This window comes from Chenopodium quinoa, unplaced genomic scaffold (assembly GCF_001683475.1).
Source record: "Chenopodium quinoa cultivar QQ74 unplaced genomic scaffold, ASM168347v1, whole genome shotgun sequence".
NCBI lineage: Eukaryota > Viridiplantae > Streptophyta > Magnoliopsida > Caryophyllales > Amaranthaceae > Chenopodium > Chenopodium quinoa.
The window spans coordinates 536593-560209 of NW_018744311.1; the positions used below are offsets into that span (position 1 = coordinate 536593).

General features: G+C 36.0%; 4 protein-coding genes across 8 annotated transcripts in view; all 4 read right to left on the reverse strand.

Annotated features, from left to right (window-relative positions):
• Positions 1-27: 27 nt before the first annotated feature.
• On the reverse strand, positions 28-1766 carry LOC110695934 (peroxidase N-like). The gene is made up of 4 exons (XM_021873168.1): positions 1437-1766; positions 1036-1218; positions 741-906; positions 28-652 (listed from the first exon to the last, which is right to left on the reverse strand). The coding sequence occupies exons 1-4, from the start codon at positions 1653-1655 to the stop codon at positions 231-233; spliced, it is 990 nt and encodes a 329-aa protein (XP_021728860.1). The 5' UTR covers positions 1656-1766; the 3' UTR covers positions 28-230.
• Positions 1767-11429: 9663 nt separating this feature from the next.
• On the reverse strand, positions 11430-15275 carry LOC110695935 (probable plastid-lipid-associated protein 12, chloroplastic). Its single transcript, XM_021873169.1, has 11 exons — positions 14912-15275; positions 14750-14803; positions 14013-14087; positions 13444-13563; positions 13064-13255; positions 12810-12893; positions 12615-12704; positions 12170-12223; positions 12020-12099; positions 11731-11838; positions 11430-11640 (listed from the first exon to the last, which is right to left on the reverse strand). The coding sequence occupies exons 1-11, from the start codon at positions 15191-15193 to the stop codon at positions 11571-11573; spliced, it is 1209 nt and encodes a 402-aa protein (XP_021728861.1). The 5' UTR covers positions 15194-15275; the 3' UTR covers positions 11430-11570.
• A 449-nt stretch (positions 15276-15724) lies between these two features.
• Positions 15725-19942, reverse strand: LOC110695936. Of its 5 annotated transcripts, XR_002506230.1 has the most exons (5): positions 19790-19942; positions 19448-19544; positions 16842-19312; positions 16062-16129; positions 15725-15990 (listed from the first exon to the last, which is right to left on the reverse strand). XR_002506230.1 is itself a non-coding variant. In XM_021873171.1 (3 exons), the coding sequence occupies exons 2-3, from the start codon at positions 19481-19483 to the stop codon at positions 17570-17572; spliced, it is 1779 nt and encodes a 592-aa protein (XP_021728863.1). In that variant the 5' UTR covers positions 19484-19544; positions 19858-19942; the 3' UTR covers positions 15725-17569. The 5 variants fall into 5 exon arrangements, 2 of the variants coding, with proteins under 2 accessions (XP_021728863.1, XP_021728862.1); XR_002506228.1 differs by having other exon boundaries at positions 15725-16129; XR_002506229.1 differs by having other exon boundaries at positions 16062-19312.
• A 2233-nt stretch (positions 19943-22175) lies between these two features.
• Positions 22176-23617, reverse strand: part of LOC110695937 (callose synthase 9-like) — a 29733-nt gene continuing 28291 nt past the window's right edge. The window contains exons 50-52 of the mRNA XM_021873172.1: positions 23374-23424; positions 23101-23283; positions 22176-22841 (exon numbers count right to left, since the gene is read on the reverse strand). Coding sequence (XP_021728864.1) covers positions 22605-22841; positions 23101-23283; positions 23374-23424 — 471 coding nt within the window. The 3' untranslated portion in view covers positions 22176-22604. The remainder of the gene's footprint in view (positions 22842-23100; positions 23284-23373; positions 23425-23617) is intronic.

The window sequence follows — 23617 nt, forward strand, 5'->3', positions numbered from 1 at the left end:
TCTCTGAGATTCTAAGAATTATGCATGTGTTCATCAAACCATTTATTTATTGCTATTGCTTCATCTAAATTACAAACTTTCAATGCTGCACTATGCAAAATACAGACTTCATCTACATATACTACTATTTAAGTCTATAACACCATAGGATTGTTAAATCTGATATCGGTATCTTAGGCTGCCAACTAGAATTCAGGTTCATAACACAAATTTTACTCATTTGAGCAAAATTATGAGTTGATGGCCCTGCAATTGGTTCGAATCTGGCCACTTGACCCTGTTAGTGGATTTATGTTTCCCATATTAATCATGGAGTTGATGAAGTCACTAAAAAAGAGGTTCTGATCATTGCTGTATCTCTCGACGATGCTCTTTGTCGTTGAATTAGCCAGATTGCTGGAATACAACTCTTGGTCTGATAGGAGAATGCCCTTATTGTTTAGCAAATTTTTGAAGTAATGGTTGTCAAATAAGTCTGTTGAGTTCTGGTCAAGAGAAGTTGTCTTGTTCCCATCACCATTGACTGGGCACAAGCTCTGCAGCTGTGATACTAGGCTAGTGTCCATGGTGCTGTCTGGAGCTCCGGTATTAGAAAAATTGAACAACCTTGAACTAAAAGTAGCACATCTTGCCAATCCTATTGTATGAGCACCTGCAGTAAAACCGTCAGTTCCATTAGTATTTAGGAGATTCAAGAGGTAATCTTGTCAGAACTCTTGTAAGTATGATAATATGTATACCTTGTAAGGCCACAACGTCAGTTAAGTTGAGGCCTTGATCACCAAACTTAGAAATGACGCTGTCTAGGGGATCAAACGGAGATGGAAGGTTTGAGTTTGCTCCGGTCTGGTTGGCCACCATTCCATCTCTCCTTCCTAGCAATACTCTATATGAATGCCCTCCACTCTGCAACATTAAATTATTAGTCAAGTACATACGTAACCAAGACTAATGAATTGCGGGCACCTAGTCACCTACTGCTATTTTGTTCCTTTTCATCTGTGATTTTTCTAGATGCACGACAATATGACATACCAATGCTATTGAATCGCGGGCAGCTATTGCTAGTATATCAGCACAGGACACAACTCCACTGCATGAACTCTCCACTGCACTTTTGATCTTGTCCACAACGTCAAACCCTCTTAGAGAATTCTGGTTAGGAAGAGCGAGCTTTTCACTGTCGCTTCCATCCAGAAGAACAGACCCATCACAACCCTATTCACAAAACCATAAGATATTGTTGTTAGAGACGAAAATCTGTACACGAGTATTTGATTATTCTATACGTACAGCTACAACTTTTCCGGCCTGCACAGTCTGGTTTGGCTCATGATCAGCTCGATCTTAATGATATGTACAACTAGAACTCCTGCAGTATATGTATTTCATGCATGCATTGGAAGAAATCAAAGCTGTTTGAGAGGAAAACTTACATTGACAAAGCAATCATGGAAGTGAAGTCGAAGCAAAGAAGCTCCCATCCTCATTTCATTCATAATAGCAATTTGAACCTGTTTTCTTACAATCTGAAAGAGATTAGGGCATGTTTTTTCATAAAAATTAGCAGTTAGCTGGCATTTCACATCCACAATGTTGAACACCAACAAAGTTAGTAGCAAAATGACACTTTTTATGCCTTTTGAACTCTTCATACTTAGTGGTTGTATATTAACAAGCACAAATAATAACTAAGCCAAGGATTCTAGTTTGTAATGAGAGATGATTATAATGAAGATAATGAACTCTCTAAGTTGCATAACTTAACCATATTTGGAGCTCTATTTATAACTAGTGGGATTCCGGGTAACGGGTAATTAATGTTATTAAACTATATCCACTTAACTTAAATTATAGGTTGAATTTATACATACGTAATATTATTTTAGGTCGTTTAGGATGATCAAAAAAAGTTGTTGCCTTTATCAAAATTCTCAATGTCACTACTTGAATTAAGTGACAAGGATATGTATATGATGATTAAAATGCATAAACTTGATAATAGTAAGAGTCTGCAAGTAGAATTTTGACACATCAACAATTGAAAGTTGAGGCAATGTGACACTTAATTCTGAACAGAGAAAGATACGTAGAAATATAAAATGCTTTATAGTATGTATGGTGCTTTGACGTATGGCGGCTGTAGCACATTTAATTGTTATAATCTTGCACTAAAACACTTAAAACATAATCAATTAACTAATACCCCTCTTCATGCAGAAGTTCATATCAGTTTCTCTGGGCAGAGTAAGTAGAGAAATTAATTAGTGGGATCAAACTCATCGCATTTTACTAGTAGTGTACTAATTTCATTTAAATGTATCTTGTATATTTATTAATTACTTGTATTGAAAATGAGTTTAAAATGATTTTAAAATCACCATGTCATCATCTTATAGGTTGGTCTACCACAATTGCCTGAAGCAACCACATTTTGCCTTGTGGATGAGGACAATAGGGCACCATATTTGAACATCGATTGTATAATAAATGCAAAAATATATTTTAAGAAAAAAAGTAACTTTTTAATAGTTAGCTCAAAACCGATGGAAATATTTCTTTTGGTGTGTAATTGTTTTATTTTCCACAAGCTTAATCGACAATTTTAATAGTTTGTAATACTTTATTTTGAATAAGCATATGTATTTCACAAGCTTAATTGACAAAATTAGAGTAATTGTAACATTTTGAGGAGCTAGATTATCATACTTTAGAACCATACACGATGAGGATATCGGAAACTAGGATTTAACATAAGCAATGTCTATTCCCACTATAATTATTAAGCTAAGTGAATAGTTAAACACTTATACCTTCAATCCTTATAATTATTAACAGCGCAATAAATTTACTTTATACCTTCAATCCTTTTAAAACTTTTCATACTCCGTACAATTAACTTTTCTTTTGTTAGGTTTTAAAAGGATAAAGAGTCGAAAATTATTCCAGTAGAAGCTAATTGATTTTGAAACTTGGTTTTGCTCCAATATTCCCTACATGTATGATCGAAGTGATGATACACGAACCATTTCTTTGTCCAATGTCAATGTCATTCAATTCAAAGTTGATACACAATCACAGAGACCAACCCTAAGTTGCTAATTAAGATTATATTAGTTTCGCAAAAAGCTAAAATACTTTTAAGTTGTAAGCAAGCATTATAATTCAGGATTAAGGTCAACTTGTGCATATATACTCTAAATTATTCGATTCAAATTTGTCCTATTTTTTAGATTGAATCTTGGTTAAGTGCTTTCTTGCCTACAAATTTTTTGTTTGTTCTGTCATATTGCATGTTCTAGCTTTTCTCATGAATTATATATTTCAGTGGCATTCAAAGAGATATGCACTGTTAAGACCCTCAAAGAAGCACTTTTGGTTTTTGAAAAAGTCTAATTTGGCAAGCCAATTAAAGGGTTCAAGTTGTTACAGACAATGTTCATGTAACGTCGCACCCATGTTACTTGGACTCTTCAATTACCTCAAGTATTTGTGTCGGATCCTCGATACTCGAATATGGATATAACATTTAGACAGTTCAATTTAATTCAAAATTGTTGATTTTTTTTCACAAAATGATGGAACCGGAAACTTGGACACGTACCCATGTCGGACATGGGTACCCTAGTTCGAGTAACAAAACATTTCACGATCAACATGAAATGCATGCATTGGACAACTGTTATAGATTGTTCTTTTATAAAAGTATACAGAGTTGACAGTTATAGTATGTCCATTTATAAAATTATGTCATATCTTTAATGATACAGAGACAACAATTTCCAACCAGAGTGAGTTGTATATTGTCAAAACAGCTACTTATGAATAGAGCTGTCAATTCGAGTAAACGGATCGGGTTAGAGTCGAGTAAGAGTGGGTCGGATCGGGTCAATTCGGATTAATTCCATAACCTATGCGACTTCGGGTCTGGGTTGGGTCATGTTTGAGTTGGGTCACGTCGGGTCATACTTCTTATCGGGTTTGGGTCCGGTTAATAACAGGTCGGGTTACATTCGGGTCGGGTTAATTCGGGTTAAAATGGGTTAGGGTAATTATCAGGTTCGAGTCAAGTCAATAATTTGCGGGTTAGAATCAGGCGGATCATTCTCGGGTTTGAGTCGGGTTCGGTTCAAGTCAATAATTTGCGGATTATAATTAGGTCGGTCATTTTCAAGTCGGTTCATTCTCGGGTTCAAGTCGGGTTCTGTTCAAGTCAATAATTTGTTAGTTATAATTAGGTTGGGTGATTTCCAAGTAGGGTCATTCTCGGATTCAAGTCGGGTTATGTTCAAGTCAATAATTTGCATGTTACAATCAGGCCGGGTCATTTTCAAGTCAGGTCATATTCGGGTTCAACTAATTATAAATAAATAATTATTATTTTAATCAAGCTAATTATTTCCTTTAACTATAATATGCATGGCAATATACCAGGGAACTATAGTCTATAATTTAGGAAGATAATTATCTCCTTTGACCATACAAAAAATATATACTATATTTAACTCTTAAATTTGAGTATGATGCTCTTTTCTTTTGTTGGCTTGGACCGACTTGGTCTCCCTAGACAAAATGCTTTGATTAACAATAATAAGGTGGTCTAAATTGCATTTAAGGTGATTTGAAATCGGGTCAGAAAAATTTGGGTTGAATTTAGGTCGAGTTAATAACAAGTCATGTAAATTTCGAGTCGGGTTAGTAACATATCGAGTTGAATTTGTTGTCATAAATGTCCGTGATAGACTTGTGTTTACGAAATCGGTGCAAGGTGCGAACGGGTAAATTGACTGTTTAAAGGCATATTGGATGGTTTTACCCATCCAAATGGGCTCCCGGAGGGTATTAGGGACCATGGTAAACAACTCGGTAATTTTTATTTACGGGCGAAAAAAGGTCAAAAAATCCCAAAATTAAAGGCTATTATCCACGCTTTTTGAGGAATTTTGAAGTTACGGGGCCCGGTGGCGAAAAGTGTTGAGATCCTTGAGATTACATCTTAGGGTCATATAATGCCTTTGGGAACCATATATGACCATTATATTTTATCATAAATGTCCGTGGTGGGTTTGAGTTCACAAAATCGGTGCAAGGAGCGAACGGATAAATTGACCGTTTAAAGGCATGTTGGATGATTTTACCCACCCAAATGGGCTCCCAGAGGATATAAGGGACCATGGTAAACATCTTAGTAATTTTTATTTACGGGCGAAAAAAGGTCAAAAAATTCCAAAATTAAAGGCTATTATCCACACTTTTTGAGATATTTTGAGGTTATGGGGCCCGGTGGCGAAAACTGTTGAGATCCTAAAAGATACATCTCAGAGTCATGTAATGTCTTTTGGAACCATAAATGACCATTATATGTAGTCTTAAATGTCCGTGGTAGGCTTGTGTTTTAGAAATCGGTGCAAGGTGCGAATGGGTAAATTGACCGTTTAAATGCATATTAAATGGTTTTACCCACCCAAATGGGCTCCCGGAGGATATTAGGGACCATGGTAAACATCTTGGTAATTTTTATTTCCGGGCAAAAAAAGGTCAAAAAATCCCAAAATTAAAGGCTATCATCCACGCTTTTTCAGAAATTTTGAGGTTATAGGGCCCGGTGGGGAAAAGTGTTGAGATCCTTGAGAATACATCTTAGAGTCATATAATTCCTTTTGAAACCATATATGACCATTATATTTTGTCATAAATGTCCGTGGTGGGTTTGAGTTCACAAAATCGCTGCAAGGTGCGAATGGGTAAAATGACCGTTTAAAGGCATGTAGGATGATTTTACCCACCTAAATGGGCTCCCGGAGAGTATTAGGGACCATGGTAAACATCTCGTTAATTTTTATTTTCGAGCGAAAAAAGGTAAAAAAAATCCCAAAATTAAAGGCTATTTATCCACGCTTTTTGAGAAATTTTGAGGTTACGAGGTCTTATGGAGAAAAGTGTTAAGATCCTAGAGGATACATCTCAGGGTTATATAATGTCGTTTGGAACTATTCATGACCATTAAACGTTGTCATAAATGTCCGTGGAAGACTTGTATTCACGAAATCGGTGAAAGTTGCGAACGTGTAAGTTGACTGTTTTAAGGCATATTGGATGGTTTTAGCCATCTAAATGGGCTCCCGGAGGATATTAGGGATCATGGTAAACATCTTGGTAATTTTTATTTTCGGGCGAAAAAAGGTCTTAAAATCCCAAAATATCCCTCAAGTCTATTGAAATATTCACAAAAAGGCTCATTGTCATATTGAGGAAACGAGTTACTTGCCATTTTTTTTTTACAAAAACAAGCAAAAATTAAAAAAAAAAAAAATAAAAAGAAAAGTATACACAAAGACCTAGACTCAAGCAATAAAAAACAATCAAGCATTGACACCGTTCCCCGGCAACGGCGCCATTTTGAGCGCGGGGAAATTATGTCGTTGACTAACCTCCTCACGGCCAAACAAAATTTATTATAATCCTAAACTAACCCCTAAACAAGTCTAGTGGTAAGTTCGGAGTCGAACCACAAGGAACGGTAATGTTGGATTGTTCTCGATCTAATGCTTAAGCTACGCCGAAGTCGGTTTATGGATAGTGGACACTACAACTACACTAACACACATATAAAGATCAAGATATTACAAAGTCTACTAGGGGCAAAGATCCACTTTGAACAATTAACAAGTTAATGGGAATCGATTTGATAATCAATCATGCAAAGAAAGAATTAAAATGGGAATTAATTACCATCAAGAGCAATCTCTCAAATTCCTAGCCTAGATCCCTCATTGACTAGGTGCATAGAAGAAATTTACCCAAAATGCAATCAAATATATAAATTCTAATTCACAATCCCTTGTCAAACTAGAACTAGCATGCAATTAAGTTTTCTATCTTGGGAGATCAATCCAATCTAAAACAAACAACATGCCATCATCAATTCAATCAATTTAATCACACAATTATCATCAAATTTATCTCAAATAACTCAATTAACCATAACAAAGCTTCACTCAACACCTAGTAGAAGGAAATCTACTCAAACATGATTAACAAAGAAATTAATAAAGCATAAAGAGAGAAGAGAGTAAGAAATGCTCATTGATATAAAATGGAGATCTTCAAATCATCAAATTCCTCCTTTGATTATCCAAAATCCATGAAAACCATTGTTTCTCTCACTTTCTCTCTCCAAAATTTGAGAGTTTCTCTCTCTAAAAACCTAAAACTACTGAAAATATGAAATCTCCCCTCTAAAATGAGCAAAAAATCTATTTATAGCCCTTACTAAATTGCCTAGGAAGCTCCGCAAAAAGTCGAGCAGCGCGTAGAGGAGCGGGCGTGCACCCCTCAGGAGCGGGCGCTCCAAACTTTCTGCCAAACTTCAAAATTGCACACCCTGTGAGGAGCGGGCGTGCGGCCTTGAGGAGCGGGGGCTCCTGGCTGCGGACTGGGCAAACTGCTCAGCTTCAAATGAGCATATCTCCCACATTTTACATAGGAATTGAGCATATGACCTGTCGTTGGAAAGCTCTCAAGATAAGCTTTCATCTCCGATTGGAATCGCCCCAAAATGTTTTGTAGATCTAAAGATATAGGCCTTTGAAGTATGATCTTTGCAAATCAAGTGCACATTTCTTCATTACTTGTTCTTTTATGCTTTATATTTCTTCAATCTTGAGCAATGAACTTATCCAAGTGTTCCTAAACATAAGAGTAAACCAATAAAGTTTAATCTAATGTCATAAGCCACCAAAATATGCAAGAAAAGCCAAAATTGAGCAATAACGACATTTCACACATAAACATGACAAATGTAGTAAAACGTTATTAAAACCAAGTAAAAAGATAGAAAAACTATGAAAAACTAACTAGAAAACTCCTAAAAATAACGACATAAATGACACTTATCAGGGCCCGGTGGCGAAAACTGTTGAGATCCTAAAAGATACATCTCAGTGTCATATAATGTTTTTTGGAACCACATATGACCATTATATGTTGTCTTAAATGTCCTTGGTAGACTTGTGTTTACGAAATCGGTGCAAGGTGCGAACAGGTAAATTGACCGTTTAAATGCATATTGGATGGTTTTACTCACCCAAATGGGCTCCCGAAGGATATTAGGGACCATGGTAAACATCTCGGTAATTTTTATTTCCGAGCAAAAAAAGGTCAATAAATCCCAAAATTAAAGGCTATTATCCATGCTTTTTGAAGAATTTTGATGTGACGGGGCACAGTGGCGAAAAGTGTTGAGATCCTAGAGGATACGTTTTAGAGACATATAATGCCGTTTGGAACCATATATGACCATTATCTGCTGTCATAAATGTCCTAGTAGGCTTGAGTTCACGAAATCGGTGCAAGGTGCGAACGGGTAAATTGACAATTAAAAGGCATATTAGATGGTTTAACCAATCTAAATGGGCTCCCGGAGGATATTAGGGATCTGGTAAACATCTCGTTAATTTTTATTTTCAGGGGAAAAAGGTCAAAAAAATCCTTAAATTAAAGGCTATTATCCACGCTTTTTGAGAAATTTTGAGGTTACGGGGCCCGGTGGCGAAAAGGGTTGAGATCCTAGAGGATACATCTTAGGGTTATATAATGCCGTTTGGAACTATACATGACCATTATATGTTGTCATAAATGTCCGTGGTAAGCTTGAGTTCACGAAATCGGTGTAAGCTACGAACGTGTAAATTGACTGTTTAAAGGCATATTGGATGGTTTTACCCACCTAAATGGATGGTTATAATCAAGTCGGGTCATTTTCAAGTCGGGTCATTCTCGGGTTCAAATCGGGTTCGGTTCAAGTCAATAATTTGCGGGTTATAATCAGGTTGGGTGATTTCCAAGTCGGGTCATTCTCGGATTCAAGTCGGGTTATGTTCAAGTCAATAATTTGCAGGTTACTATCAGGTTGAGTCATTTCCAAGTCAGGTTACATTCGCAATCAACTAACTATAAATAGATAATTATCATTTTTATCAAGTTAATTATTTCCTTTAACTATAATATACATGGCAATATATTACGGAAGATAATTATCTCCTTTGACCATACGACAAATATATACTATATTTAACTCTTAAATTTGAGAATGATGCTCCTTTCTTTTGATTGATTGGACCGACTTGGTCTCCCTAGACAAAATGCTTTGATGAACAATAATAAGGTGGTCTAAATTTCATTTAAGGTGATTTGAAATCGGGTCAGGAACAATTTGGGTTTAATTTAAGTCAGGTCAATAACAAGTCGTGTTGATTTCGAGTCGGGTTAGTAACAGATCGGGTTGAATTTTTGGGTCAGGTTAGTAATTAGGGGTGTTCAGATCCGGATACCCGGGACTTCGAGTACCCGGAAATGCGGGTACCCGAGGTTTCGGGTAGTCAAGTACTCAGCCCATGTCCCGACCTGCGAAATCCGGGTACCCGAAATTCCCGAGTCGGGTCAGAGGGTACTCGAATAAAAGTTCAAAATAAAAATTTAAATAAATAAAATTTAATGCTTGCAATTGAAAGCATAAATCTCTCATACACAAATTGAAGATAATCAAGATTCAACCAGGGAATTAAAAGAAATTGAGAATAAAATTTAGATACAACCACAAATAATATACTGACAAAACAACTAAAACATTCACAAATGAACGAACCATTGAGAATTTATGTCAATTGGATCAATCTTATCATGTTTGAGCAAAATACTAGAGAAATCATTAGATTTCTTAATATCAATAGGAGTTAAATAATCAAATTGAACTTGACGAGGAACTTTCTTGGGGGAAGTGTCGGTTGTCGAATGTATAAATGGCCGATTTAGAAGTAGTATTGCTAGGATTGATAGGTTCGCAACTGAAGCTTGGCTGAGAAGGGAGTCTATGGCGGTTTCTAGCGAGCTTATCTACAACGATTCGTTCTCGGGATCGAATACTTATTGCGTGGTTCCGTTTTTTGGGTTGACGAAAGCTTGCTCTTGATGTTTGCTATGAATTTGCTTATTGTAATAGGTGAGTGAAGGAGAGAGAGAGAGAGAAGGTAGGTGCTTGAAGGAGAAAGAGGGGGGGGGGGGGGGGGGGGGGGGGGGGGGGGAAGAAGAGAAAGTGAATGACGACTGATGGCTGCGCATAAAACCCTAATTCCCTAGCAAAGTAGCAATATATATTTTTTATATATATATAAAAAAAAAAGCTTAGCGGGTCAGCGGGTACCCATCTAACACAAAAGGCGGCCCATGACCCGACACACTACACCTCAGTTTTATCGGGTCGGGTACCCGACCCGCTAATTTTGAAAAAAAAAAACTGAAAAAATACCCGCTAAAATCTATCGGGTCAACCGGGTCGGGTATTTTTTAACACCCTTATTAGTAATAGGTCTGGTAAAATTCGAGTCGGGTTAATAACAAATCGGGTTGAATTTGGGTCAGGTTAATAACAAGTCGGGTTGATTCGGGTCGGGTTTGTAACAAGTTGGGTTAAATTCGGGTCGGGTTGAAATCAGGTCAGGTTAGTAACAAGTCGAGTTAAATTCGGGTTTTGAAGGGTTAAAACGGGTTAGGGTCAATTTCAGTTCAAGTCGGGTTCGGTTTAGGTCAATAATTTACGGGTTACATTCGGGTCAGGTCATCTCCAGGTGAGTTCATGTTCGGGTTTGGGTCTCACATACTTGGGTCAACTCGAGTCTAGGGTTGGTTTCAGGTCAGGTTTGGGTCACCATTTTTGGGGGGGGGGAAGAAGAGAAAGTGAATGACGACTAATGGCTGCGCATAAAACCCTAATTCCCTAGCAAAGTAGCAATATATATTTTTTATATATATATAAGAAAAAAAGCTTAGCGGGTCAGCGGGTACCCATCTAACACAAAAGGCGGCCCATGACCCGACACACTACACCTCAGTTTTATCGGGTCGGGTACCCGACCCGCTAATTTTGAAAAAAACAACTGAAAAAATACCCGCTAAAATCTATCGGGTCAACCGGGTCGGGTATTTTTTAACACCCTTATTAGTAATAGGTCTGGTAAAATTCGAGTCGGGTCAATAACAAGTCGGGTTGAATTTGGGTCAGGTTAATAACAAGTCGGGTTGATTCGGGTCGGGTTTGTAACAAGTTGGGTTAAATTCGGGTCGGGTTGAAATCAGGTCAGGTTAGTAACAAGTCGAGTTAAATTCGGGTTTTGAAGGGTTAAAACGGGTTAGGGTCAATTTCAGTTCAAGTCGGGTTCGGTTTAGGTCAATAATTTACGGGTTACATTCGGGTCAGGTCATCTCCAGGTGAGTTCATGTTCGGGTTTGGGTCTCACATACTTGGGTCAACTCGAGTCTAGGGTTGGTTTCAGGTCAGGTTTGGGTCACCATTTTTTCGGGTTCAAATGGGTCGGTAAATAATCGGGTTTGAGTCGGTATTTCGGGTCGGGTCAACTTTTGACAGCTCTACTTATGACCACATGGCCAATAAATGAACATGAATTTTATTCACTGTTCTTAAGGATTATAGATTTATAGACAAGAAGGAAGTCTAGTGAATTTACAATTAGAGCATATCTAATAATTGTGGCTTATTAGAACCTGTGACACGCCTACACACGAATGTGAACAAACATAATCTTATTGTATCCTCGCGTGATTCTGATCCTCTCATCTGCATACCTGTTACATTTTATTAGGAGGAAAAATCTATTACAAAAATGTGTTTGGAGATCATCAGCAAATTGAAAAAACAGGTGATAGATATCTCACAGAAGCTCCAGGTTGAATCTGGTTTCCATATTAACCGGAAGTCCAAATGAACCAAATATGATCACTGGATCATCCATTTTCACATCATATATTTTACTCTCAGTTTTCCTGTAAGTATCACCAAAAGTGTGTTAGAATCACAGGTCTGGAGAAATGTACACAAGATTACAGTAGCATGAAAGCATTATGTTGTGTGGAGATTTATGTTACAAAGTCCATAAAAGACGTTTGCATCTTTTCTTTGCCTAAATTTAATTGCAAGTTACTCTACACAGATAACAAGACATACTGAAATGTGCCAGTCATGGAGAATCTGAAGCCAAGTACTATGTCAACCAAAAACTTCATTTGTCCATCTTTCTTGATTATCTGAAAATAGGAAAAAATGAATGTTAGAATTATTCTACATCAAAGTTACCACTACTTGCTGCAAATTTACCTGTGAACCCATGAGACCGTTAGCTGCATTCTCCAACCAGCTGTCTGTCTCCACCTGCCCCGGAAAAAAAAAGTTCAACTTCAATATCAATCAATTAATCAATCAGAGCCTTAATCCCATAAGTTTTAACTTCAATAGAAGAATATAAATGTAAATTCAGATTTCTCATGTGGAGTGTTATGATTAGAGAAGAGAAAAATATTAGTCTTTTCAAGAATAGAATAATCATCATTCACTAATGAACCACATAACTTCATCACACTAAACTAAGTTAATTCATCTCCATCATTGCAAGATTGAATTCTTCTGGTCTTCATGAATAATGATGACCAGCAAGCAAAATATGCGATATTTTATGCATATTATGGACATATGACTATATGAGTGATAAATAAATAAATAAATAAATAAAAAAAAAAAGAGGAGATTCTGACATGTATCATACCTGAGAGCTCCAGATCATCTTCCATTCACCCTCAAGAAGCTGAGGTTCACCATCCTTATCTTGAGCTGTGGAAATTAGCTTATCAATTGCCTGCAACATTTGCAAGCAAATGTAATGGATACAAACATGAAAAAACAAAAAAAGTAATATTTATTATTCACACCTTCTCTCTTAAAAACGTCACAGAAAACTCACCTCTGTCACTCCAATTCCAGTAGAAATCGCAGAAAGCAACTCTTGCCTAGGTTCAGTTTCCTTCTGGAGCACAAAAGTGGTGCCCTGCACTACAGAACAGTGATAGAGGTCCTTAGGTTCAATTTTCAATGTTAAGCATGTAATAACTATAAATGTCACTACTCACTACTATGATATTAGATAAATATATACAAGTATATGCCTTACAACCATAAATTTTTTTTGTACAGAGTATGCATGCTAAAGCTACATACCTTATTCCCCCTTGAAATACGTAAGTTTCCAGAATCTGACAAATATGTCGTATCCAGCCAACCCTTTGCTTCATCTCCCAGAAGTCTGAATGGAACTGGATAAGGTACCTTAAATGGTAGGAATTTCAAAGAAAAGGCTGCCCTGTCAAACTGGAAAAGAATTCGTTTTCCATCCCTGACAGATGCCACAGCCTGTAAAACGAGGAAATAATAATGTATTGATTCAGTAATTAATGGAAAGGGAGAGGAATTGTGATTGAACTGATGAACCTGGAAAAAAAGCTATACACCAATTTTGAAAGCTAGTTTATTCTGAGTGCCTTATTATAGGAACTACAAAACTACCTAAGCAGTTTGTGCTGGAAATGGGCATAACTTACCTCCACTTTTAGCTCGCCAACAGCATCAGAAAATTTCACAATATTTGACACTCGTGGATCATTTGTTTGTAGATATACCTCTTGGAATACACTGAAGAAATCAACTCCTACAAATGTTCTCTGTCATGGAAATACACAATCAAATTTGGATAAGTTGAAAAGTTTATAGGAGGAAAATTATCAAATGGCACCAGTAGAGATCTGGGTGAAATTAAGGATCGATAATCTCAGGCCAACCAAAAAAAAAAAAAGACTGAACAAAAGATAAAATATTTATCCACATGTCAAGGAAAAAACTTTGCACCATTTACTTAACTATCCATTTATCAAAGGAAACATCACCTTCTACCTCTAACATGTTAAGAAAAATTGAGGATACAAATTTACTCCATACTATTTAGGAAAGCGTGAGGTTTATATTCTGACTCATTACGATGGAATGCACAAAATCTACTCAGGAACAAAAGCAATATTCGACATCAATCATCACCCAAAAACTTTTGAATGAAAGTAATAGAATTCCAATCAAAGCATAAATAGATGTAAAGGAGCACAAGATTGTTATTGACCTGAATTGGAGAGGCAGTTCCTGGCCTTGTAGTGAACATCAATCGCCACTTACCTTCTATCAAACTAGAGCTTGTCTGAAAAATCGAAAGTATAAATCAAGCCAGAGGCATTGGAGCCATGACTCGAGTTAAAAAGGAAACGATCAAACTCCAATTCTCGTAAGAGAAAAGATCTAAGAACATCGAGCAAACAACTTCTTCTAGTTCTTTTCAAGACAAGATATGATGAATACATTCACTTATTTTGCAAACTAACCTACAATCCTACCAATTTTCTTCAACAAATATCTTAAATCAACCAGCAATTTCACCAAACCTTTTGATAGGCACGTCGAAACTCCAATCCAACTCAAAGTAGTATTAGCTAGCAACCCAAACCTCAAATACCTATATTCATATATGTTACTAGTCTTGATTTTCCCCTTAGTTCTACTTATTTCAAGACTAATAAGTTCAAATAAGTTAATTTCAAGATAAATAAGGGTTAATCTACAACTAAAATAGTTCCTATACGTCATATAAGTTCATTTAAGTTCAAAATATTAGACGAAATAGACAAGTAAAAATCAAGTGAATAAAGCCGCATCCTAAAACTAAGGTTACACAAAAGCTCTAAAGTCACCTAATTCTTAATACGATTAAAATACACAAATCGGGTTTGGGAACGCAATTCGCTACTTAATAAATTAGTTAAATTACTCCAAACATGTTAATTATGGTATACACAAATAACTAACCGGATCAGGAACACCTTTAACCTCTTCCAGAACTTGAACCGCTCGTTCCACTTCCTGTAATAATTACATTAATTAGAGACTAAACATAATTAATCATAACAATTAAGATCATACAATTAATTAATTTTATAAAAAAAAAAAAGGAAAGAGATGAATATATACTTTGAGCTGTTGAGGAGAAGCAGCGCGACCTCGTCCTTGGATGCCAATAAGAGCATCAACAAGCCTAATCTCATCCCGAGTGAAATTACTAAAAAGCCCTTGTTCTTCAGTTTCATTTGTAAGAGATGATGATGATGAATAAATGCGAAAATTGGGGGTTTTACGAATGGAATTGAAAGCAATCGCATTGTTAGGGTTTCGATTTGATGAGGAAGAAGAAAATGGTGGAAATTGGGTTAATCGAAACCCTAACCCTAGAGCTGCGATTTCCGTAGTCGCCATTGTTGTAACAGAGGAGAGAGAATCTTCAAACTGACTCACTGAGTGAGGTTGGTTGGTTGTTTTTTCCGTTGGTTTGTGGAGGGAAATGAAGATGGAGGAAGATTGTTTTATTCTTGCCAGGTGGCTTGTCGCGAGTCGTACAAGTCAGCACACACTTATCCTACTTGTTTTTTGGAATACTTAATTACATATTGTTCTAATGGTCTCTTCCCGTAATCAGTAATCACGAATTTTACGCGTGTAAAATTAAAGATATTGATGGTTCACACGCAATTGGAGACTATGAAAAGTTAAACGAGCTCATATGAAGAGTCAAAATCATAAATTATCATACTCCGTATTTGAAGTACTCGGTATAAAATTGGTTGGCATAACCCGAAAAATTAATGAGCATAAAATGGTAAAGTCGGGAAAAACTGTGTAGATGGCACAAAATTTGGCCCAATGTGTTGAATTGGCACAATAGGCTACTATGATCAATTCAAATTATGTGGAAAAATAGTCATGTACTCCTAAACCAAGATTGACAGATTTAATACTTAGATAAGCTCGTATACACATAAATGGTATTATGATATCGTTTATTACAGATGAATAAGAATAACAAATGTACAATGACCTGATCAACTCGTTACACATGAGTTGAGTGACTACTAATCGACTATACTTGCAACTTTGTAAGTGCTGATCCCACAGTGTAGCAGAGGACTAACTGCTCTGCGATAGAGGCCATAGAGCCTTTTTGTTGCGCAATAGAACCTTAACATTAAGCATCCATGCTGTAAGTCCCACAATAACTGAACAAGAATATATTCGTGTTACCCACTTTTATCTCAGCAATTGCAAACTTAATATCAAAAACCATAACCTGATTTCTGGAGCTGAGCTCATTTGAAAGAGTAACCATCTCAAGATTGCATCTATTAAACAACTCGTCTGCAACATCTATTCACATATTAGTAGTCTGCTTCTGTTGTAACAATGCATTGAAAGACATGACACAAATACTTGTACAACATTTAGATAGCAAGAGCAACAATTGTTGAACCGTATTCTATCAACCTTACACGGTTACATCACACTATCAGCACCACTGACCCTAAAGTATTGCTCAAAAAGACTGAATGAGCATGGTACACAATGTTTGGTCTAAAATTAGGTACCAAATACAATAAAGTGAAATAGGGAAGAAAGGAAGCCAAATAAGAAGAGTCATCTACTAGGGTTCAAAAGCCAAGACAAGGTAGGTAGCCAAATGACTCGAGCTAATCCGGGGAGATGTACTTAATATAGAAAAAAACAACCTTAAATAAGAATGTATTGGATTTCATGCTATAATCAACCCAATTACAGAAAAACAAACACAAGGCAGGTCAATGTAAAACAAAGAGTTCGTATAAACAATACATCACAACCTTAATCCAGAATGTGAATGATTTCATGCTACAATCAACCCAATCACACAAAAACAAACCAGTCAATGTAAAACAACTCATATAAACAATACATCCTATCCTTAAAAGGGTAACAATTAAATCTCAAAAAAGAGCCTCTGCCACAAAGATGATGGACAACAAGATTTCACTGAGGTAAAACAGAGGAAAACACTTATCAAGATTCAAGAGTTATAAAGCCAGACCATACAGACCTATGATCAAGTTCCATACGATGAAAGTTCATCTCTTAAACAGCTTTACAGATCTTGCCTGTAAAACCTGCAGAGAGCCACTTAATATTAATGTATAATAGATCAAAGGGCTGAACCTTACTAGATGATCTTCATCGTCATCTTTGTCAGCAATCTGCCATATACCCACTTGTGGCCAATGTTCAGCTAGCCATGGAACAAGATTAATATACAATCGGCTATTCAGTAGAATTAAAACATAAACCACCTTGAGAATTATTAAACTTACAGAATGAGTTTGCTCTCCAATGGTAAGTTGAAGAGTATCTTAAAAACATACATAATTCAATAAAAAAGACTATATCAGACACCAAGGTTTTAATGGCATTAAGCCGAGAAAGGCTGGTACATGACTTACAACCATTTTTAAATGGAAGGTTACAACTTCCCCTCCTTCCGACCTAACTATTTACCCACTGACACAACGTCAACCGAAATTAATATTAATCTAGTCATATGCATTTTAAACTGGACTCCTAGAACATCCCTACAAACGCCCAAAAAAAAAAAAAAAAAAAAAAAACCAAATAACACAAAATATCCAGAGATCAAAGTACTATGTACAGGAGTTAAAACTTTTTCTTCTTCCTGCAATTGGTAGTTCTAATCAGAGAACTTACATTCACGCGGGACAACTTGAATAGTCACCGTCGCCAATGCTCTTCTCTAAGCTTTCAACTCCACAACCTTCAATCAGTAGTTTCAACATTCTTGACTTCCCTGTCTGTCACTAAAGCATCACCCATGCAGACATCTTCAACAGGTTCATTAATCATCACAAAATCGCTCCCTACCGCCTCTGTTCCACCTGCCACAGCCTCATCTTGCTTCAAGTTGACCTCAGTTCTGTCCTTCACATCTCTCTCTGCCAAAGTTTCTCCCATGTAGGCATCTCCAACAGGTTTTTTCACAGCAACATTAATGTTGTCCTCTTCATTTCCAACAGATGAGCTAATTATATCCTTATTATTCTCAGGCTCTATGTGTTCAATCGATCCTTTTCCTAAGTCACTAGGCAGCTCTTCATTATGCTGTTCAACCCGATTGTCTACCATCAACCTATACCCGAGCCCATCATTAGTTAATCCATTATCCTGCATATACTCCTCCAATCCAACACCAGTTCCATGACTTCTCACGACTTCATCATCATAGACCTCTTTCACAGCAAGCTCCTTGAGTTCCTTGTGCAGCGTTTCACCACTGTCTTCCCTCCTTGCCTCACTATCTATAACCCTATTTCCTGGCAAAGAATCAACCTCCTCATTGTGCTTATTAACAACAAAAGGAAGATTTCTTAGTCCTTCACTATCGTTTTCAGAGACATTTTCCACAACTTCTTCATTTATATCCTCCACAACTTGATTCTGCCTCTCAAGACACAACAACCTCCTCCTCAGCTCTCCAAGCTCCCTCTCCATCAAGTACAGCCTCTCCTTAAGAATCAAATTCTCTTCCTCCAGTTGCGCGATATGGGTATCCTGATCATCAACTCTATTCTCCAGCACATTATGGTAATCAGCACCGCTGTTCGGGTATATCATCTCAAACCTACTCAAATCATGGTCCAACCTCCTCTCTACCTCCACATGCTCCTCAACATCACTCTCACTCGACCCCCCATCATCCTCTTCATCATAATCATCAACTGCCTCATCATGTCCAGGAGACCTAAGCCTAATCAAACCCTTCATCGACCCATACCCATCAACCCCCCACTCCTCCTTAGCCATATCAACCAAAGCCTCCCTCGAGGGCGAGAACACAGGTGTAGGCAACACCGCAGGTGTCACAGGGCAAGGAGAAACCAACGAAGCAATCCCACCAGACTTCTTAGCTCGAATTATATACGAAGTAGTATTCCTCGGAGCATGAGCATAAGGTCCCATCCTATTAAACTTCTTCTTAGGGTGGTAAAACCTCCTAGCCTTAAGTCTATTCTGCTGTTCAAGTTCATAAAGCGTCGGCGGCTGATAGCTCAGACCGCCACCAGGCCCTATCGAAGGCACACCACCAATACCGCCACCGCCACCAGGCAATGGCTTGTTATTATCCTTCCTCCTACCATCTTTCCTCTTATCCATAGGTTTCTTTCCCTTCCAATTATTGTTATTATTATTGTTATTAATACTACGTCCAGGTTTCGCAATTCCAGCATACATTTGATTCATAGGATTCGCAAATTTCATAGCATTCATTTGAGGCGGAGGCAATGACCACTGACCGTAGTTCTGACCAACCATCATACTCGGCTGATTCGCCGCCATTTGAGCTTGACTCGCCATCATACTCGGCTGATTCGCCGCCATTTGAGCTTGACTAACCATCATATTCGGCTGGTTCGCCGCCATTTGAGCCTGACTAACCATCTGAGCTTGATTCTGCGGCGGTGGCGGCATCTGCTGATTCACCATTTGCGATTGATTCATCATCTGTGAGTGACTCATCATCAACATTTCAGACTGATTATTCTTCATTTTTTTGAATTGATTTTTCTTACAATTATCATGATTATAATTATTAGCCGATGAATAAAACGGAAAATTCGAGTTGTTGTAATTCGTTACCTGATGCTGATTCATCATTTGAGACTGATCGTTCATTGTTTAATTAAATGATTTAACCACTCACAAACTGCTTCGTCGAAAAACCCTAATTCAAAACCTAATGGAAAAAAAACAAACAGAAATTGACGAACTTAATCAAAACTCGAGCTCCACAGTATTAAAATCAAACAAATAAATTATAATATATATATATATATATATATATATATATATATATATATATATATATATATATATATATATATATATATATATATATATATATAAATCAATCAAAAAAATCCGATTAAAATTAGATTTAAAATGCGAAAAAATTAAAATCAAATTGTGATCGAAACAAACCCTAGCAAATCAATCAGAGTATGTGCAAAAAAGATGAAAGTTCTGAGCAAAGAGCACGAGATTCTTACTCCTTTAATACTTTCTCTCTCTAAAATTAATTTTATTTTGGGGAAATTTTATAGATCTCTTAAATTTTTGGTTAGCCGAGAATCGAAAATTAGAGAAATTTTTTGGCTAGTAAGACCTATTTATAGGCGGAAAAGGGAGGAAGCAACGGTTTGATTTTAAGATGAGGAATCAACGGATGAGATCTAATCTACGTGGCGTGTAAGCATTTTGTAGCGACATGTTCGATTCAGGACGCCTCTTCAACACTTAACCGAAAATTTACCCCGCTCTCTATGTCCTTTTTCTTTTCTTTTTTTTCTTTTTTTAAAAAAAAAAAAAATTAATAAAGTAAATTACTTTGTAGATAAATGAGAGTTTTACTTCAATTCAAGTTGTATTTGTGAGAGTGTTCAAGTTGTATTTGTGAGAGTGAGGAATAGCTCAAGTGGTTAGAGCTTCCCTCCCGGCTCAAAGAGATTCTGGGATCGATTCTTACCCTCGTCCTTGTGGCTCTCTAAACACCAAAAAAAAAAAAGTTGTATTTGTAAAATATAATTTCAATTTCAATGGGAGTAATAGGGGTGTCCATTATTCGGACTCCAGTCCGAAATCCAATCCAGTCCAGTCCAAATAAGCTTTTTTTTTAAGTGTAATGGAAAGCTAAGGGTTCGTTTGGCATTACTGTGGTTTTGTGTTTTTTGCTTTTTTTGCTTTTTAAAGTATATGATATATGCCCCATAATGAATCAAAAAATTTTGAACTTATTAAAATCCTGATAATTTTGAAAAATGACAACAGAAAAGTGGAAACACCTTTATCTTGTTTCCTGTTTTTGGTTTTCAAAAAAACAGGAAATTAAAAACCAAAACTGATGCCAAACAAGCCCAAATTTTTATCTCAAGGTTTGGGTGTTTGACCATTTCAAAGAAAAATCACTACTCCGTTTTTTATATACATTTGATGCACATAGAGTTATGTGTATCCAGCATAGTTTTTAAGATTTTAAAATGAGTTTAAAAAAATATTAAATGTGCAGAAAATAACCTTAAATTCACCTTGTACTTGATTGTGTATAAACATTTTTTTAACAAAAAGTCACAAACAACTCAAATTAAAACTTGTGGATAATCATTATTAAATCTTATCAACATTTTTATGAACTAAATTTTCTTGAATCCATCTTATTTGAAATACTATAACTCCTTCCGTTTTTAAATACTTGTTCCACTTTCCTTTTTCGGCCGTTTTTAAATAATTGCTTCATTCCCTTATTTGGAATGCTTTTTACAATATTTATATAATTTCTTTCACCTAGTTGACCTAACATAAATCATATTTTATAAATTTCATATTCTCTCTCCTCCGATTTTCTCCACTACCTTTTGCATTTTACAATATTTTTATTCTTCCACCTACCCCCACTACCTCCATATTTTATCATTCCCTCCAATTTTCTCTAAAACTCCGCGCATGGAGAAATAGAACAAATATTTAAAAACGGTTGGAGTATTCTAGAAAATAAGTGAAAATAATGTTTAAAAATTGAAACATAATCTTGAGCCTTTCTCTTCACCATATTTTCCCTAAATTTTAATCATTTTTATATAGCTTAAGTCATTTAAAATAAATATTATACAATAATTAATGACATATTTTTGATTAAATATTCATGTTTTGCTAGGAATAGCTACTAATGTAGTAAGGTGTGGACCTAATGTACTAATTGGTGTGATGTTGAACATATAGTATCCATAATTTTAATATAGCTACCATAATTTTAACATATACCTTTGTGTCAACCTAGTTGACAATAATATAATAGTAGATTTTTGAAATCCACACGTGTCAAATGACATTATGTTAGTGACCCTAATTTTAATATAAAGATCTTGGTTATCAAATTGACCAGTGTATAAAAACTCTCAATATAAACTCTAAATATATTTATCTTTTATATATGACCTTAATTGTAACAAAATACCTTGTTAATTTAACATAATATGACCTTATTTTGAAATAATGACCTTTTTATTAATTTAACAACTACATTTAGTGATCCACAATAAATTAGTTTTGGGTGTATTTAAGAGTTTTATGCTAGCTTAAGTCTTGTGCCATATGATTTTTAAAAAATTTGTCTGATTTATGTTAATTGAATCATACAGATTACTCAGTAATAAATTTTAATTAGTATTCATATGATAAACTCATATGATCTTCGTCTTATGCAAATTGATTTGATTTTTTTTTTTTTTTTGACAAAAATTTGATTTTAATTTACTATGTAATAATCACTTATCAAATATTTATTAATTAATTACTAAGTAGTACATATAAATTTTGTTTAATATAATAACCCTTTATAAATTTCACCAAGATTTTAATACAAAGTGCATTCATAGGCCAAAAACCCAATAAAAATTGGAATAAAATGTTTTCTACAAGAATTGGTTATAATCCGCCTTGAAGATATCTATAGGATAGCAATAGAATCGCAGGTTGCTTCAGTAGAGGAATATGCAGTACTAGCAACAAAATTTCCTACGTTATATTTTCTACAAGAAACCAAGTTTACAAATTACAGTCCTAACAAAATTACAACCGGCTAATTAGATCTGGCAAAATGTACAGGCACGACTGCCACGAGGGGAAAGCTCAGTGCCCCAATCCTCTCAAACAAGTGTAAAACACAACGGCTATACCCTAGACAGTAAAAAAATGACAAGGGGATGCCTTAACATACAATCACAAGAGCAACGACTGAAAATTATAGTGCAGTGTTGGGGTTGTTTCCGGCAAGGATAAGGGATATCTCTAACCCTCGGCTGAATGCTTGGTTGAACATGAGCCTTGTTTGGAATGTGGACACGAAGGGAAACCACGAGAAAAATGCGATAGGAATGAAAATAAGCATGCCCATTCCAGCATCATAAAGACGTGCAAGTGACCGGATGGACTTCCACAGCCCCAGCTTCTTGACATACGGTTTCCAGGCTATTGCAATCTGGAAATTTTTTAGAAATTAGAGAAAAGAAAATATCATCACCCAAACATAATAAACATGTGAGAATTTAAAGTATAAATACAAAATGTAAGGATAAATGAGAAAGCAAGACACCACACAAGTTTACTTCTAAAATATGCAAACTCTTTATACAAAGTCAACATGAAGATAGCACGACACTTTGCCAGAGGAAGGGGACGAGAATTTGGAAAAAGGAGAAATGTAATAGCAATGATGTAGAGTTAAACATGAAACTTACCGAAAGAATCATCCAACCAGTTGGAATAAAGGCTAAGATACAGGCAAATATGTCAGAAACAGATAGATCTGTAAGTACAATAGCCACAGCTATACCAGCTAACACAATCAAGAATGTAAGCCCTTGGACAAAGCGCAATATCAGTTGAAAGTTCACCGATGCCTTCTGGCTGAAAGTGAAAACCTGAAGCACAGATTCAAAGTAGATTCAATTAATAAATCAATTGGGATTACAAACATAACATTATTAGCCTTCCAATTCTATAAACCAAACCTTGAAAAGGATTATAAGGCCAGCCAGAGCAGCCCACGAAAAGCCATATATCTGCGAGGGGGGAAAACAATTCAAGATCAGCACATTCTTCCACCAAATAGCAACACTCTTATTTAACAAACAGCAGAGTGATCTAGACATCTAAAAGAGAATAAAAAGAAAGTCCATATTATATCAATTATCCAAACAAAATTCTCATCTCAACATGAACCACCCACTATGAAAAGATAGAACTTTTTGCATG

Excerpts from the sequence above, each read along its gene's own strand:
- LOC110695934 (XM_021873168.1), bottom strand. The coding sequence starts at position 1,655 with ATGAAGAGTTCAAAAGGCATAAAAAGTGTCATTTTGCTACTAACTTTG. Across the intron at positions 907-1,035 it reads CCCGCGATTCAATAGCATTG|AGTGGAGGGCATTCATATAG; the intron begins GTATGTCATATT and ends TTAATGTTGCAG. Across the intron at positions 653-740 it reads TGACGTTGTGGCCTTACAAG|GTGCTCATACAATAGGATTG; the intron begins GTATACATATTA and ends GTTTTACTGCAG.
- LOC110695935 (XM_021873169.1), bottom strand. The coding sequence starts at position 15,193 with ATGGCGACTACGGAAATCGCAGCTCTAGGGTTAGGGTTTCGATTAACC. Across the intron at positions 13,564-14,012 it reads GAACTGCCTCTCCAATTCAG|AGAACATTTGTAGGAGTTGA; the intron begins GTCAATAACAAT and ends TTTCCATGACAG. Across the intron at positions 11,641-11,730 it reads AGATTCAACCTGGAGCTTCT|GTATGCAGATGAGAGGATCA; the intron begins GTGAGATATCTA and ends AAAATGTAACAG.
- LOC110695936 (XM_021873171.1), bottom strand. The coding sequence starts at position 19,483 with ATGAACGATCAGTCTCAAATGATGAATCAGCATCAG. Across the intron at positions 19,313-19,447 it reads AAATGATGAATCAGCATCAG|ATGATGAATCAATCGCAAAT; the intron begins GTAACGAATTAC and ends AGTCACTCACAG.